This window comes from Ylistrum balloti, unplaced genomic scaffold, assembly GCF_031769215.1.
Source record: "Ylistrum balloti isolate Yb309-2 unplaced genomic scaffold, AGI_CSIRO_Ybal_v1 Utg370566, whole genome shotgun sequence".
Lineage (NCBI taxonomy): Eukaryota > Metazoa > Mollusca > Bivalvia > Pectinida > Pectinidae > Ylistrum > Ylistrum balloti.
Window position 1 is genome coordinate 31,584 of NW_026782355.1, and position 18,170 is coordinate 49,753.

The 18,170-nt window shown below is 36.5% G+C and overlaps 2 protein-coding genes across 4 annotated transcripts in view; one reads left to right on the forward strand and one right to left on the reverse strand.

Moving 5' to 3' along the window:
* Window positions 1-2,272: 2,272 nt before the first annotated feature.
* LOC132556356 (uncharacterized) lies at window positions 2,273-6,412 on the reverse strand. 3 transcript variants are annotated; one of them, XM_060220760.1, is made up of 3 exons: window positions 6,307-6,412; window positions 4,219-4,965; window positions 2,273-3,400 (listed from the first exon to the last, which is right to left on the reverse strand). In XM_060220760.1, the coding sequence occupies exons 2-3, from the start codon at window positions 4,597-4,599 to the stop codon at window positions 3,308-3,310; spliced, it is 474 nt and encodes a 157-aa protein (XP_060076743.1). In that variant the 5' UTR covers window positions 4,600-4,965; window positions 6,307-6,412; the 3' UTR covers window positions 2,273-3,307. The 3 variants fall into 3 exon arrangements, with proteins under 3 accessions (XP_060076743.1, XP_060076744.1, XP_060076745.1); XM_060220761.1 differs by having other exon boundaries at window positions 6,229-6,316; XM_060220762.1 differs by lacking the exon at window positions 6,307-6,412 and adding an exon at window positions 6,123-6,207.
* A 2,004-nt stretch (window positions 6,413-8,416) lies between these two features.
* The window catches only part of LOC132556380 (histone-lysine N-methyltransferase ASH1L-like), a 51,548-nt gene continuing 41,794 nt past the window's right edge, over window positions 8,417-18,170 (forward strand). The window contains exons 1-4 of the mRNA XM_060220787.1: window positions 8,417-8,740; window positions 8,988-12,528; window positions 13,151-14,066; window positions 14,458-14,580. Of these exons, the coding sequence (XP_060076770.1) occupies window positions 8,417-8,740; window positions 8,988-12,528; window positions 13,151-14,066; window positions 14,458-14,580 (4,904 nt within the window). The remainder of the gene's footprint in view (window positions 8,741-8,987; window positions 12,529-13,150; window positions 14,067-14,457; window positions 14,581-18,170) is intronic.

Below are 18,170 nucleotides of genomic sequence, written 5' to 3' on the forward strand. Positions count from 1 at the left end.
AGAATGACCATATCGGATCTTCGTCTCTGACTAGGTATGCCAATAGTCTGTTGAAAAACTCATTTCTATGATTCTGTTCTCTTTCTTTGATATTTGGAGAAAGGTTTGGTTGAACAGCTAGTCAAGCCAGCAATAAGACACTGTTATATAGGTTCTTAAAAGGTTTAGAAACCAATACAAAAAATGAAAATGGGGGAGTTCCGCACCCAATCTGAATGGTAATACTGAAGCATGATTATTCAGCATTTCTTCTTTGGAAAGATTTTATAATGTATAGGAAAGGTTTCCTTCGCTATCAAGCAAGCCAGTCGCGGAGACGGAAAACCTGTCAATCAATCAATCAATTAATCAATAAATCGAACAAGCAAACTTTACAGGAAATGTGATAATGTATGCAGACAAGGATCAAGTTATCGAATGCCTTATCTGCAGGCAGCTACACACCCGTCATGTAAATCTAACATCAGGATTGAGGAATGCTAACCTGTGTTTTGTTTTCGTTTTACATTTTTAGCAGCTAATTACTTTAAGAATGGAAGACCGATTGGATTGAACTAACTCTGAAAGTGAATTCAATGCAGAATGTTCTCGTTTCACACATTCTCATGCATAGTTTTCAACGGAATGCGTAAGTATCTTGTAAATTCATATTCTAAATAATGGACACGGTTTCACGATATTTAGGACACTTCGTGAAAAGCTCTCGTAGCCTAACATTATGAGTAATGCTTAAATCACGAATTGCTATGTTCCCAGTTGGACCATGGTAGAGGTAGAACAAGAACAAGGTGACGGAGTAGTTCTTAGAGCAAGAGGACACGTAAACATAAACAAGAAGGCGCTTTCAATGACGTCTACAACTATGAATCATTAACTGAATATTAGTGTCTATACGCCTCTGGTACTAGTACAATAGTATTTATATAAGTCTTATCATAGTAGCATGGTATCAATATCGTAATATGTGTATCTACATAGTTTTGGAGCTAGGTATCATCGTAAATGTATTTATACCCGTGACATTGTTGTGGTACCTAGTATTTATTTAATCTGGCGCTGGTCTCCAAGTATCTTTAAAATATCTCTGGCGGTTCTTCATTCTTCACGTAACAACTAACAAATGATAAACACAACACAAATCCATAGAAAACGTGTGCAAGAATCATATTTTAATAAGTGCAATAAAGGCAAGAATAGATGGTGGAATGACCTCTCCCTTGTCAGTGGAAGCTGTATATTCACAAACAGAATTTTTGTTTGGAACCGGGAAAATAGCTTGAAATTCAACCGAAGGGATCGGACAATATGAAAATGAAGAAAATGACCAAAAACAAACTTGCTTTGTAAAAAAATTCTGTTATCCGCTGAATTGTGCCTAAGCGTACCGCCGATTTAAAGATAATTTTTGAGAATATATGTTCATAGCGAGCACTTCATGGTATTGAGTGTGGTAATTCAAAACCAACAAACTACACAAATGATCCACCTTAAACGGCGGTGTCTTGGAACTTCATTACCCGCAATACATTTACCACAGCACACAATGTGTACTGTCGACCCGTTGACGGATTAAAAAAATTATCTTGACCGAAAAATATCTTTTCAGACTTTTACGTCGAAATAAAATCATACTAAAAGTCTTAGTTAATTTACATGAATTTAGCAAAAATGTACATTAATGGTTTTGTGGCCAAAAGATGGTATATCGTTTATGGCGACGTCTCAATGCAACCACTTCAACATTCGACCCATCACGGAGCGGCTGATCATCCCTCTTGAAGACCGTCTAATACTGCTTCGGCAACATCGGGAATGGTTTCTTCATGCAACCCGAACATCAAGGACTGTTTGGTCGGAGGCCTTAATGGGCCCATTTTGCAGCACGATGATGCGACAGCCCACATCAGTCACGTGACTATTACGTTCTTAAGTAGAGCAATGTCCCGAGTTTTGGATTTGCAAAATCTTCGGATCTGAACCAAATAGATCTATAGCACGCGCGGAATATTCTCCGGTGCTGTTATGCTGGCCACAAAAATTACTAACACTGAGGAGAATTTGCCACCAAATGTCTTGTACATTACACAAAATCACCAATCCAAAACGGAAATTAACGTCCTTAAGCAGATATCGTATTGAATCAGTTCATCTCTGATTTACCATATTTCACTAAAGCCTGATATAGCTGCCGCAGATACAAATTTGATACTCGTCCGCTGAACGGTCGAAATATTGGACGTAAACCAGTTAAATAAATAATAACAAATCTTGATAAGTTCTTATAAAATATTTTAATTTGGTAAGAATATACAAGAATAATATCAACAATGAAGAAATGTTTACAAAATTATGGGGAGCATGAACTGTACTCGCCCTATTATACCATGGCCATTGTGTTATGAAAATTTTGTAAAGTTCATATGCATTATATGAATTTTTAACAGCAAGAAAACTCTCGTAAGCTTATGGAAAAGAAAAAGGTGAAGAGAACTGTCTTATCTTAATGAAGATGGCTGGTTTAACTTATAAGCACCTCCTTAATGACTGGTTCAACAAACATTGCCTCCAGAAATCACTAAAAACTAGAGACTTCAATCAAATTTTACTACTAACTCAATTTTTTTTTCTAATCGATGCCAGTAGATAGCCCTCTCTGCAACCTCTGTAAATCTGAACGAGACACTATTGGACATATTTAATAAACGTGGTCAATTCTAAAATCTACTTCAAAAGCCTTAATATGTTGGCGGAGACTTCAGACATTCCTTTTTGGTATTAGTAATAACAACATTCCAATGTATAAAATGTTTTTATTTAATGTCTGCTGTCAGTCTTTCTGCCTTTTAGCAGACTAAATGAAGTTGAAAATCAGATAAATCTACTTATAAAACAGTGTCATTAAATATCAATCTAGATTTTCCATCATTAATCACTAATTATAATCCAGGCATGTACCGAATGTATAGGGAAAGAGCGTTTTTATGTTGCAAAACTAGATATCTAATGGTCTATCAATTTGTAATATTTTGCAATAAAATAAATTTAAGCTAAGTAATTATATTATCTACAATATGCCATGATAATACAGCATAAATCATGTAGTTGTAATTTTCATTTCGTCGTCGCACATAAGCTGCTTTATTTCCCTAATATCACAGCTAGGCCTACCTGCCATTCCCCTTTCCCTCGTCGATTTCCAGTATTGTGGTCCATTGTTTTTCATACTCGCCCTGTATCTCTTAATTTGTTTTTATACCTTGCTATCGCTTGTAGGCAGTGCCTATTTCATACTGAGTGATATTTTCTTTTAGATATTAAAGGGCCGGTTTCCAAAACGGCCCCTTCTCTGATTCAAATTTCCTGTTGGTGGTGCATTGCCCATGCCGTTGTGGTCACAAATCTATAAAGTATAAAGATTTAGGTCACTTGGTTTGTTTTTTATGGCTCCTCAAAGTTGTACCTTTCAGATGCTGTCTAAGTGTTGATAAAATGTGCATGTTATGTAAAATATTAATGAAAATCTAATCAAATGATAGTCACCGTAAAGAATACATTCATGGCATGATTGTGACAAAAAATCATGTTTCCATCGCGCCATTTGGCTGTTTTATGGAAAAAACAATCTCAAAAATGCCATTTTCGATGATAACATTTTAGACACAAAAACTGTGTTTTTTAGAGAATACACCCTTTTATGGGCGTTGGATGCAAACCAATTTTATCCTATTAAATAGTACGTAATATGCTATTGATAAGAGGAAAAATCATCAAAATGTAAGTGGTGGAACATTTTCAAATGTTGGGTTGAATTAGCCTATGGTTGAATTGCCGATTTCAGACTTTTTTTAGATAATTAACAAAAAAACGAAAGTATTTGCTCGGTGTGTTGAGAATATGCACAGAGATATGAAAAAAATTGAGAGAATCACCTTTTCATAAAAAAATCCAAGATGGCTACTTCACAAGTCCCCGTGGTTGAAGACATTGGCTGACAAATAGACAGAACAACAAACAAAACGTGTTCCTTATGATTTTGGTTGGTTTTCGCATTTACGGGAGTGTTCATAGCTACGGGCGATTGTATAATACCTATATTTATAAGTTTGGTTAGTCACATGGTAACGGGAATCTTTCATATCGAGCCCCAAACATACTTTCGACATATGCACTCCGTTGCCGCATGGAAAACTATTTCAAGTTTTGTCGGAATTTCTTTACCTGTGGTTGTAATGGTCGAGGGTTTTCCAGCGGCCTGTAATACCCAAGGTAGTACAAGATACTGGAGATGTGCGCACACATTCCCATCGTTCTCTCTCCAACTGGGCACTGGCAGTAGTTGTCCTTTATTGGGGCCTCAACATCGGGTGAAACGGTGAACCGTATCCAAACGTTATATTTCGTTTGGCTTTTGTGTCGAGAATGTATTTGACATCGGAGAAGGTCTGGGGAGTGCTGGTAAAGCCACACCTCATAGTCTCCGTCATCACTTAAATGTTCGGCGATGTAACCAGGAGCCAGAGATATCTGATACGTTCCACACGTAATGGTTCTCAAGTAATCAAGATCGAGACGGGGAAACAGTACGGAAGATGCATCCATCTTGACAAACTCGGACCTTGCCCGTCTAGATAGATCCGGATTTATCCTGACTCTCTGAGCTTAACCATTCGGTGTTGTCAAACGGTCCTTCATACGTTCAGCCATTAGCCTATCTTTGGCATCTCTCTCTGGAGATCTCTGGTAGATCGGTCCTCTAATACCATTCAGACAGGCTGTGACGGTTCGAAGCAAAGCCTCAATGACATTGATAAAGCTGTTAGACACCAATTGCGTTCGGAAGAACGTCCAGTGTTTCAGACGACCATGATAGGATTCCACAACCACCTCGATTTGGTGATAGTTCTGTCAAGATTTGCTTGGACGTCAGAATGTTGACATTGACCGGGTTTCAGGTATGACGGCATGCTATAAATAACGAACAACTAATTACACAAAATAACAAGACAATATAATAAATCACATTCAATACCTCCAAGAAGCGCAGAATTGATTGATTACTTAGAACAAAATGAAGTATTTCATATGGATAATCTATCTATTCGATGTGGCGTGGTCGGCAGGCACAAAGAAAGTTAGACAAGTCAGGGTCCCAACCCTGACAGAGCCACAACGCTTTGGAGATGGGACAATAAAACAAGGAAATTGAGACAAGAATAGCTAGCGTCGAGTGAATGATTTCGTAAACGTATAGACAAAGACAAGAAGATACGGATAAATGTACAAGGCCACACGATCAGAAAATTCAGAAGAGGACAGCTTGAGATAGAACAGTATTCATGTATCAGGGTGTCCTCAGTGTAAATCTTTATATCGATACTATTTATTTAGTCGTTACACATCATAAAACTGTCATGAAAATATCCGCTCTGATATTCAATATAAAAGTTTGTATATAATAAGCTATATAATAGGGTTTCAGACAAGGTTGTTACTCATTTCCCCTTTTCTTTCAATTTACAATTTATGAGAACGTTCCACCACATGGAATTAGCTGATTTTTGGTACACATATGAAACAAGTAAAGCTCTATCCGATTTTCTGATGGAAATTTGCATCCAAAACTATATAACGGGAGAAAATTGCAAATTTATGGCATTTTTCTTCATAATTGTGTCTCTGCAAGTGCATTTTCATCCGAGAATATACTTTTTTTATGTTTTATGAATAAACACGATGTTTTGGAAATATTTATCAAAAGAAATTTATACTATGTTGCGAATTACAATTTCGAGATAACCTTCTTCTATTTACGAACTTATGTCTTTGATGCTGAAATTGACAACTTTATAAAAATACATTTTCACTGAAATTATGAAATCTGGGTGTCGGAAAGGTGTAAACTTATTTTTCGGAAAAGAAAAAACAGTAGTTGAGCTAGATAAGAAATTATACGGGGGCAGGCTCCTATGGAGAATTAACATTACTGGAAACAGGCCCTTTACTTTCAGACCAGGTACGGGCTATTGGTCCGAGTCCATGAACGACATAGAATTCGAATTCACCTCACCGCATGCGCAATGAGGTTTGGTGCTGAGGCGCTCTTTTGTTGTTGAAATACATACTTAAATCAGGGACCGATAATTTAAGTCTGTAGATGGAATGAAACTATCCAAAATGCCTTCTTCTCAAGGATTGTCGAGAGAATACCCCGACCTGCTAATCACTTACGACGCAGTAAATATCCAGTATAGTGTACTATAGCGACAACAATTCCCAACTTCTTCGATGTTTGAATATGTCACTTACGAGTAAACAGGTCCTCGAGAGAGCATGGAAGCCATCACAACTCTAACACTAATATTCATCTAGTAGCTACCTAGACACTAGGAATGTCCCTTGTGCATGTGATCTCAAACATCGTCCCGTTTCTAGCTGTAAGCTGACATTTGCATTGAGTGCATTGTGGGAAATTTTACGAGCACCTGTCCTTCGTCGTTGTATTCGATAATAGATGATTAAGTACTCAGTATGAAATAAACGCATTCATGGAGTACATGTTTGTTTATTGAAAACCTAACAAAATGTACTGACACTAAAGTAACTGCTACGTATTTACGCGTCAAGTCATTTGCATATGAATTGCACCAAAACAACTCGAAATTTTCTGGGCGGACATGCTACAGTTTCTAAAACGACCTTCACACTAAATAAAGTAGGCCTACTTCAGTTTGAATAAAGCAAACTCGACATTATTTTATAAATATTACGAAGGTATGTATTATGAAGAAATAAGTGCAAAATGGCTGTAATCTATGCAAAATTTTATATATTTTTTTCAATCTCGGAAACGAGGAACGATACGCCCCTACGCGTCTCGACCACAAACGCCATATTGGTCATAATAGATTATGGCGTAGAGGATTGTGTTTTGAATTGGCAATCTGTGATTATTCCATTTCTCGTTTTAATCACCTTGTATACTTAACAGGTAAGAACAATATGGATCTCCACGATATATATACACGAACTTAACGTCGATAAATGTCTTTCATTGTTGGAACGTCTCGTGGTTTTGGCGGGTAAGACGGTGAGATGCGTGTGTGAATTTCTTTGGCTTCTTTTCTGTGATTGATTTTGAAGTGAACCATTGCAGAAAGGTGTGATTCTGTGCAATAACGTCACACGTTGTGTTAGATATAGCAGCCCTCGGTTGCTTACATACGTACACTGATTAACGCAAGCGTGTAATGTAATGCGGAACTGTGGTATCTCTACATGTGTTGTAAACAAGTCTAGTGTGATTTACCTGCATGTGTGAATCAACAGTGTGTACACACTCAATCATATTTACGTTGTGTCTGCCGAGATATTTATTGAGATGTAATGAAGATTGATGAATTTATGAACTCGGGTTTACATTAGTTAAAAGTGAATCCATGATTTACTATATATTGAAACGAAATCGTACTTGACATACCGCAAAAATGTAAACTGGGTTCCATTTATGTACTGACCCAGATTACTACAGAGAAGGTTCTTTTGTCACATCCAAACATAAACCCATTCTTTTTAACAAGTGATGCTTCTTCAGATATATGATTATATATAGATATAAGATGAACATTTGTTTCTTCTTACTCGAAACAAACACAATTGGTAGTTTTTACTGTGTTTGCCATAAGATTTTACTGCTTTCCAACACTGCAGTGTAGATTTCCCATGATTATGAGTAATGCTCTTCTGTACCAAACCATGCACTTCAACCATATAAAATGTTGTGTAGAAATGTAATTTTATATTATATGTATAATTTACATTGGATCACGTTATAAGTCCATGTATAATTCAGAATAATATCATTACTTTCAAATACTAATTGACTGAATATTTTCTTGTTCTTTTAACTATTAAAGAAAAGGATATGCTAGGTGCATTTGAATTATTTGTCTGTCTTACAAAGCTGATATAGTAAAATCAAAGTTCACTTTTATTGTTTAAGATAGTTTCAATCATTTTTAGTCTGCTAGCAAGCTGACATATTTGATCTGTGTAAGTTTTAATAACATACCTGGATAAACCTTAATTTTACTTGAGTTTTGGCTTGGCATGTTTCTTGTATGTCTAGTTGTGGAATTATTCACATGCAAATAACTATATTCTTGAAATGGTTTTCAGATCTTACAGGGCATTGGAATGTTAATATGGTTAATACAATAACTGACTCGTGCACACAAGTACTTCCATGGACAGATCCATTTCAGTTTAGAACATCATGGCTTGGATTAACTCCCTTTAATCACCCCTCTAAGTTCTGAATTTTCTGTTGCAGGTTGTCCTTTACTGTAATAGAGAGGGTCTGGTCGGTCAACCATATGACTAAGACGAAGGCTTTGGCCTGGGGTTGTGTGGGGAAGACATGAGTGGGGCAGGGCCAGGAGCCTGTGCGGGTCGAACTTCCAAGGAGGATACCAACCACACCCTTGATTCCATCTCCAGTTCTAGTAGTACTGATTCAACATCAGGATCATCTGATAGTGAATACAGTTCGTCAGATAAAGAATTCTCAATTCAAGCAACAAACTATACAAGGGGACAATTAAAACTCAAGATTTCAGCTCGTAGGAAAAGTTCAACATCACAAGCCTCTCCATCAGCAGATGAAGACGAGGACAACATCCTATCCACAGAACTAAGTGATAGTTCTGAGGAGGATTCAGAGTTGTACAGTCAGGATACTGAGGTATGTAGGTTCATGAGTTATCACTATCTTATTATTTGGCAGAATATATATAGAAATATATATGAATTTCAAGAGAGTGTATTAAATATTTAATGGTTGGTAATAATTTATGATGTTTCACTTATGACAGAAATGGCAAATGCTATAGAAATCATGGATGGTAGCAATTTAGAGTATTAGACACTACATGTTCATTTACACAAAATTTTGATAGTTAGTTTTCTCATGTTTCTATTTTCATTTTCAGCAAGCCTCAAGAACTGCCAATGTGCAGTATGTCAGGAAAAATAGGTGTCCAAAGCCTTCAATCTTATCTGCAAATGGAACAACAGACAATGATGATGTTTTCCACAAGAAGGATCCAGGAAAGCAGTTAGATAAAGTCGGATCCAAGTCAACTCTCGACAGGAACACCAATATCGGAGTGAAAAAGAAGATAAATAGCTATGACCACCATCTGGTTGCTACTGTAGGTCAGTCTAAGGAAGTGGATAATGGTAGTAAATTGAATCCAAGTGGCAAAGCTACCAAAGGAAAACCATCCTTGGTGACGGAACAAAGTAAAAAACCAAGCACAAAAAATTTGAATAAGAAAGCATCAAAGTGTGGCACAGCTGATTTTACTCGGTTAAAGAAAACTCTGACTGAGCAAATGGCTGCTAAGGAGAGTGAAAAACACAATAGAGCACCTACGCCAATAGATAAAAGAAATATGGATGATTCTGAAGAAGACAAAATAAAAAGTTGTGACAAAAGTGAAACAACAGGAAATGGTAACACAAGCACCTATGATCAGGATTCTCAAAATAGTGAAAATAGAAGTAATATGACACCAGAAATGAAAAATTCAAGTGTACAGGAGATGGATAGTACTGGTAGTTCCTCTGAAAGGGATTGCTTAGACAAACAACATGATAACATATTTGAAAGAATGACAGCCTTAGGAGGTTTCCCCACCAGTGAAACAAGTAATATCAGCAGTAAATGTGAAATATCAACAAAGCCAATTAAAAAAAGAGTAAAACCTGCCCGAACAGGTCGACCCCCAAAAAATAAGTCCCAATCATCAGCAAACAATGACCGAACTCAAGTTGTGCCTTCTCATGACATTGACAACAAAACAAACTGTTGTGAGTCTGAGGACAAGGAAACCAGGTGCAATATGGATGATTATGAATCTCAGTTAGTGGGATCTAGACCTTGTGCTTCTGATGTCAGTGATAACTTGTTAAGACTGGATAACATGGCATCAAATGTGTCGCCAGATAGTGGTATTCATGATCAGTCAATCGCCGGATCACCAGTAGGGAATGAATCACCTAATTCAGGAACATTGTCAGACACTGGTTCACATAATAATCAGCATGTGCTACAGGAGCCATTGTGTATTCCTACATCAGTGATAATGTCCACGGGTATGTCATCTGCATCATCTACCATATCTGAAGTTCAGTCCTCCAAAAATTTATCTTGTGGAACTGACTCATTATCATTACATAGAAGTGAGAGTGTTAACTCATCATTACAATCGAAATCCCCAAATATTGGAAATACGCTAGGTGTTACCATGAACCATAAATCCTTGTCACCGTTGCGAGTGCACCAGATGTCTGATACGTCAAAGGTAATGGACACTAGTGGTTGTGACAGTGAAACAAGTGACACTCATGTATTCAGTGATGTCCATGTTTTCAGTACCTATAGTCCCAGTCATTCTTCATCGTCACCATCACCTGGCAAGAAAAAGCAAAGGGTTGGTAGACTTCCTAAGAAACATGAATTTTTAAGGAAACACAAAAGCAGTAACCTGTTAAAAACTGGTCAGATGCCTACTCGGATAGAGAATTCTAGTCCTTCATCACAGATTCCAGACTTTGATGGAAGGCTTAGTTCTGCAGCATCTGTGTATGATATGACTAATTTGGATGTATCACCAGAGAATCCTGGTCTGTCTGCAAGGAAAAAGATTAAGTTAGATAATCCAACAAAAATAATGAAAAAGAGATTAAAGAAAAGTTCAAGCAAAGAGACGATACCTGCGAAAAATGAGATTAAAAAGAAACGGGGTCCAGGCAGGCCTCCAGGTACAGGTAGACCACCTGGCAGACCACCCTTGTCTAAAAATTTGCATGTGACAAGTACAGCTGTCAAGAAACGAGGTCCTGGACGACCACCAGGCACAGGAAGGCCTATAGTGAAAGTTAAACGGGGCCCAGGAAGGCCACCAAAACCTAAGGGCATACAAATTGAAAAGCGAAGTCCAGGTCGGCCTAAGGGCTCAAAGAACATAAAGAAAAATCCATTGAAGACCAACGTGTTAAATGTTAATTCTACAGAAGTTCAAAATCATTATCATCATGCAGTGGCAGCTACAAATACATCTTCAAGTGTATCTAACCCGAATTCTGTTCCTCATGATTGGCTAAAACTACCTGAATTAGATATACCTGAAGTTCTACCACTCTCCGATGCAGCATTAGAGCTTGACTTGTCCGATATCTCACCATCAAAACTCTCAGACTTTTCACCCAGCAAATTATCAGATATTTCTGCTGTGTCACCTTCAAAGTTATCAGACATGTCCCCTCCAAAACTTTTAGACATTTCACCAGCAAAGTCGTCCTCAAGTGAGTCAGTGAAGCGGCCAAGAGGTAGACCTCGGAAACGTCCGTTACTTGATTTAGACAAAAATGTAAAAACATCGGGTAGTGTGAAATTAGCATCAGGAAAGGGGGATGACTATGAATTTGATACACTTATTCAAAGTGTGCAAGACTCAATAAAGTCACAGTTCTCACCACAGATGGATCATGAAATTCAGGAAAAGATTGAAGATGTTTTAGAAACCATAGAGCCAACACTAGCACCTATGTCATTGTCGCCGATACCAAATAGATCTCCAAAGATAGTTCCAAAAATTCGCAAACCAAAACTCCATGTGATGATGCGAAAGCACAAAAAGCGAGGAAGAAAAAAGCACAAGCCTGTTGTTTCCAATACAACTGATTTCAGCAGTAGGTTCTCATCTTTAGGATCAAAATTCAAACTTGCCAGCGCAAAGACAGCTCTTGGGTTTGTAGACAAAAGCAGTCAAATGTTTACTTCACGGAGTTCACTGGATTCAAATACCAGCGGCAGTGTGCAAAGTGGACCGACATCCCCATGTAGAGATTACTTGAGGAAAATCCGATTCCAAGCAAAACAAAAAAGGAAAAAAATCCTTTTCTTCAAGTCCAAACACAAAAATATTGTTGACCCAATGTTTTTGTCAGACTTGGAGTATGTGGTGAACAATTTTCACTGTTTAGCTATATCTGACCGTGAGGAGACTTTCATCCGTGTGAAACCCGGGGAAGTTCCATTACCTAGTATATTCAAACTCACCAAAATTAATGTAAAACCCAAGAAAAAAGACCAAAGGTTACTGGGAGGACTTGTGGAATTGGAACGTGAAAAGCCTAAAAAGTTGAAAAGCAGAAAAGAATTTGAATTCATCGAAAAGTGGCTGGCAAAAGAAAAACTGAAAAGTGTAAGGAAGAAAAGTTTCTCTCTGGATGACAAACTTCCATCTCCTACAGATATTAACATCAACAGTCAGCAGTGTTTACCTCCAAAGAAGCGACACAAGTTGTTCTCTGCATCTCAGACCAGTACTGTCATGCAGCATCAAACCTTCATTCAAAAGCAAGTGGTTGATGCAGAGACACCTAATCCCCAAAAACCTCCTGAAAAGAGAAAACCAGGTAGACCGAGGAAAACACCACTGCCTCCAGTGCTATGTTCAACAGGTGTTGTATTAGTTATATGTATTCCATATTCGCATAACAGATTTAAAATCAAATTCAGTTTCATATATTTGTGAATTGACATCAGAATTACCTTTAAACACAAGTTATAAGTAACGTTGATGTCCTAGATCTTACCTGTCAGTAGTAATAAGCTGACATCGTATATGAAGGAACCCTCTTTAGAATATAATTACAGAATATATTTCCATTACATAACTGGCCTGTTGTGTCATGTCTTACATCCATGACATAAATTTCATTAGACGCTTGGTCACAAGTAATAACATTTAAAGTCACATCTTGGTGACTTGACATGATTGTCTTAATATTGAAAAATGTACAGCACATACAAGGAAATTAATTTGAGAGTATCCACTTATCTTTCAGGAATGCTATTTAATGAATAGAAACTTGCACATGTATCAGTGTAATATGGTATTTATTAAACTCATAATACATACGTGTCTTGCCCATAAGGCTTGTAACACTCAAGTAAAATCACCTACTTATAAAGTTAAGAGCAATAATAGATTATCAAGCTATTATCTAATATTTGATGATGTTATTGGAAAGCAACTTTTGTTTTTACTACAGTTATACACTTTATTTGTACATTTTACAGATGCTTGTCAAAAGAAAATACCAGAACATCAAACCGTGCCTGCCAAGCAAGGTGTAGTGCCTGCTGCAAAGCGTGGAAGAAAGCCCAAGGCATTTATTGAAGCTCAGAAACTTGCCAACTCTACAAACTCATCTATTAATGAAATGCAGCTAAATACTACCAGTGTGAATACAGAGATCTGTACTTTAGACTCTACCAGTCATGTGAATGAGCAAAGCTGTGTTGAACCAAAAAACAGTTCTGAACAAAGTTCAAATGAATATCATGGGCAAGATCACTCAAATTTGCATTACATAGAGAATGTTAATTTAGAATCTGACAAAGTGAAGGATTCATCATGTACCCAATGTAGTCAGCTACAAGCTACAGTCCAGCAACCAAAACGCAGAGGTCGCAAACCAAAATATGCTCGTGTAGAATCTAATTCTAGTCCCAATACCAGCAATGCAGCTGCCACTGCAAAATTTTCTTCCAATTCTTCTGTGGCAGGAAGAATAAAGAAAATTTTGCTTCAAAAAGGCAGGCGTATAGTGGGTAAAGTTGGAAGACCAAGAACCAAAAATCTGACTGACAGTAGTAGTAAGAATGATACAGGTACTACAAATGTGCAAAAGAGGCGTGGACGTTTTACGAAAATTATACACAGAAAAAAATCTCATTCTCGGTTAAAGGATAGTAGTGTTGTCTCTCCTTCAGATAAGAAGGTAGATAGTGGTAATTCTCAGGACAACAAAGTTGCTGAATGCAAGTCTGTGGACACAGTAGAGGCTACAATTGATTCTGTGATAAGGTCTGTGAGCTCAGAGTATGAACCTCTGCCTTCCCCAAAACATCAGCTTCAAGAGAGTGCAGCAGACAACTTAACTGAACCAAGGAGAAAGGGGAAAAAACGTGGTTTTAGAAAAGCAGATACTGGGTAAGAAAGTTTTGTGAAAAGTAACAGCAATGTTATCAATCTGTTATACTTGACATTTTTGAGGGGAGGAGGATTGACCAATTGGGAACCAAAATTTTGAGAGAATAGAAATTTTTCCTTTATAGATATTCAATGACATTACTTGGAATTTGGCCTATTATTGGATGCTGAAAAGTTCATATAAATATGCTGACACTTCTTTGTGTACATCTCAGACTCTTACAACAGATACTGCAAATTAATGGGAACTTACAAACGAGATATTAAGAATAATAAAAAATAAGTTCAAGTTTAGATATCTGTTTATTTGTTAGTTCAGATTTTGGTATATGTTTTGTTTCACAAATACTTTAATTTAACTGTTGTTTTTATGTCAATATTTATACTACAGAAATATATCTGATTCGGAGACACCGATGGACGGGGCTGCAGGGAAGAAAAAGGAATGTTCCCAATTGCCAAAGAAAAAATACCAGAAAGCAGGACTTTTCTCAGATCACTACAAGGAAGAAGAGTAAGTGTTTTATTTATACAGATGGAGATTAATACAAGACTATTTCTGGTATTGATGAATTAAACACAAGATTTGTAATGTAGTGGATGAAAGTAAGTAATTATTAGAAGTGCAAGGATATACCGGTATACTGTAGTACACAAAAATAATGTATCATATTGTGGTACAAAAAACACATACTTCTTTATCATGATTTACAACATTTCCAGTATTTTTATTTTATTAATTTCTTAAGGATTCTTTATAAAGAAAAAACTAGCTTGAAGTGGACCTGCACTTTTATTTTAACATAGACTTTGGCAAAAATGAAGCATTTGTGAGATCTTGTGTTAATTCGTGACGATAGATGGCATTTTTCAGGTCTTGTATCCCTATACCCACTGGGATATTTTTCAGTTTTAAAACAGAGATACGCAATTAATGTCAAAACTATGAAAGGGGATATATATATTGTTACACTGTTATTACTTACACAGCATGTGTTTGTAATAACTTCAGGTATCCACTAGCTATATATTCCCACCAGTAGAAGATACTTACACAATAGTACTTGCTGCTGACTGAAATAGATGTGGACATGATTTATAATTGGGCCTAAGTATAGAAAGTATTACCACACTGGTAATTATATAAGGGCTATTCTGATAAAATTTGTATCCACCTAGAGGACTCCTGAAATGAACAAAATCAAAGCATGGTGAATGCTAGAAAAATAATGTAAGTTACTATCCCGGCACTGTTTGATTTGAATAATTTCTTTGGATAGTCCCTATTTGACATACTTAAAGACGTCCTTTACTCTAAGTATAGAAGATTTGTTGAGGAGAAGTGTACTGACTGATTCATACATAAAAGCAAGATAAAGCAATTCTTTGATAATGAAGGAAGTAAGTATGCACATGATTATACCCTATGTAGTTATTGTTTTGATATGTAATGTTTCTCACATTACGTTGTTAGGTATGGTTGTTGACTTTGAAATGTCTGATTTATGCTGTTGCCATAGAAACAGGCAGCAAAATGATATCATAGACTTAAAGTTAATGGTTTCACTTCTTTTTTTTTTTTACTTCGATTACTACTTCTGTGATTCTTTATGATTTTGATGAACATTTGTCATAGTTTTATAATATTTCTACCTGGAGAAAACATGATTCCTTTATAGTTGTTTAGAAAGATCAGATCCTAAATTTAGTCAATTCTTTAAATCAGGTAGGCAGAATTCAATAAGAGCCTTTGGAATTTATCAACAATAACTACAATTTTGTCCTCTTTTTTTCCCTTATTGACATTGTGTGCCAGTTACCTCTCATGGATTTGGCAGCATCTCTTCTTAGTTGAAAATAGAGTCATGTGATCACTATGGAAGATATCAAGTCAGAGTCAAACCCCAGAAAGGTTCTTTAAAAAATATGAGGCCTTAAATGAGGCTCAAAACCCAGTTTAATGCACTTCAACTTCCCCAAACTTATCCTTCTCAAAGTCGACCATCTCTTGAAAGGGAACAAAATGGTGATATATATACATATTTGTATACTGACTTATGAAAACTGGGCTTACCTGATTAATCAAGACCCAAGTTATGACCCCTGGACGTTGAAATCAATACTTGTGGTGACAGTTGTAAGCTTTTTAAAATCATGTGTTCTTGTCACATACAGGCTGTATACCTACCTTGATCGAGAGGATAATAATGAGCAGTATATATAGCTATCTTCAATGACTAAGTGAAACCATTTTCAAACGAACCCATCAATCGATCGGAAGCTAGAAATGTCTAGAAACAAAGTGAAAATAAGTCCTAGTGCAGCAGACTTAGAAAGACGCAGTTTTGTTTTGCATTTAATTTGTGTGAAATGTTATTTATAACACATACAAAATGGAAACATCAATGGAGTGTTGATTTAGAAAATGATTTGTAGTACTGATCAACAAAACTCCTATTCATCAAATATTGGTTGAAAACACTTTCAAACTAGTCAACCATCCGACCCGGGCTAGGTCCGACAGGATGTAATGTTAGTTGTGAGATCATAGGGTAATGCACTCAGATTATTTACAGTTAAGTCAGGTGTTATATACGGATCTTGCTTTCTTCACTTGACCGAAATATTGTTATTTGATTAAGTCTTTTTCTGCATTCAGTTGGACATGTGCAGTGTAAATGCTGAAAGCTAATAGAATGATTAATGTCATGTACAGAACATAATTGGTTCAATTATATATCCACGTCCATATACATATCGGAGTCCACGGGTCAATTTGGTTCACTTCTTCAAACTGAACCTTCCTAAATCCTAAAATTCATACCCTTTGATTAGAAGCTACCTGTTTATAAAGCCACAATCCTCTGCTGCCTTAAGTGAAATTTGTGGTTTGACTGTATTTGTTCTTACTGAAGCAGTGAAGGAACAGTTGTTTCATCTTGAGCTGCTAAAAAACCCAGGAACATGCTTAATGATATTGCTGGTCGACACTGCATTAATAATGTAAGGATGACATGTCCTCTATTCATGTCATTTTAGGTTTATTTCAGATGATGCTAATAAAACAATGCCAGACTTTAATTTATTGTGACGAACATTGGGGCCTACAAATGGTGCACAGTGAGTGACTGAAAGATTGCCTCTGTTATTTCACTCCAGTATTAAAAAGTGGTACACAGTATTGTCCAAACCAGGACTCGGAGGTGACCTTGATATTTCTTCTTCCATTAAAAGCGTTTCTCAGTATGAAGCTCATAGTATTGTATTCAATTTCTTTATATACTATATAAAGTTAGAAATCAGCTGAACACAACCAACAAGGACAGTTTTCATTTCCTTTAACATTTCTCCTTCCTAAACATGTGTTGTTTTCATGTCGCAGCTGTTTCAACACTTTAGGGTTTTTTTATAAAGGGAGTAGGGGTGTATAGTAATAGCTTTGTCTCTGTGCATGTGTGATAAATTTAAGTTGTGTACAAAATATCTCATGAACCCTTGAACAGATTTCGTTTGTATCCACATCATAGCATTACCTCACAAAGGTCTACATCTGATGGTCATCAGTTAAGGTTAAAGGTCAAAGGTCAACATTTCTTCTTTTGAAATAAACAGGTGTACAGGTTAACTCATGATACACTGGACAACTTTGATTCTTATTCAAAACATAGCATCACCTTGTCAAAGTCTACAACTGATTTGATTCAAGTTATTAGGGGTCAAGGTAAAAGCTCAAAGGTCACCCTTGACCATTTCTTGAATGAAAACATTGTGTACAAGATTTCTTATGATTCCCTCGACAGTTTTAATTCATGTTCACTCCATAGCCTCACTCCTCATGTATGTAGGTCTATACTTGATTAGATTTAAATAATAATCAGTCAAAGTTAAAGGTCAAAGGTCACTCTTGAAACTCTTTTGAAATAAACATTTTGTGTACAAGATTTCTTATGAACCTCATCATAGATTAAACACTTAATATATTTAAATCAGAATAAAAAGGTGAAGGAGTTAGAGTACATCTGAACAAGCCCCAGCTTACTTTGTTTTCATTATCAAAGATTTCAGTGATCATGTTGACAAAAGATGCAGGTTGATGAAGAATAA

Excerpts from the sequence above, each read along its gene's own strand:
- LOC132556356 (XM_060220760.1), bottom strand. The coding sequence starts at position 4,599 with ATGGATGCATCTTCCGTACTGTTTCCCCGTCTCGATCTTGATTACTTG. Across the intron at positions 3,401-4,218 it reads CTCGACCATTACAACCACAG|ATTTGTGACCACAACGGCAT; the intron begins GTAAAGAAATTC and ends TATACTTTATAG.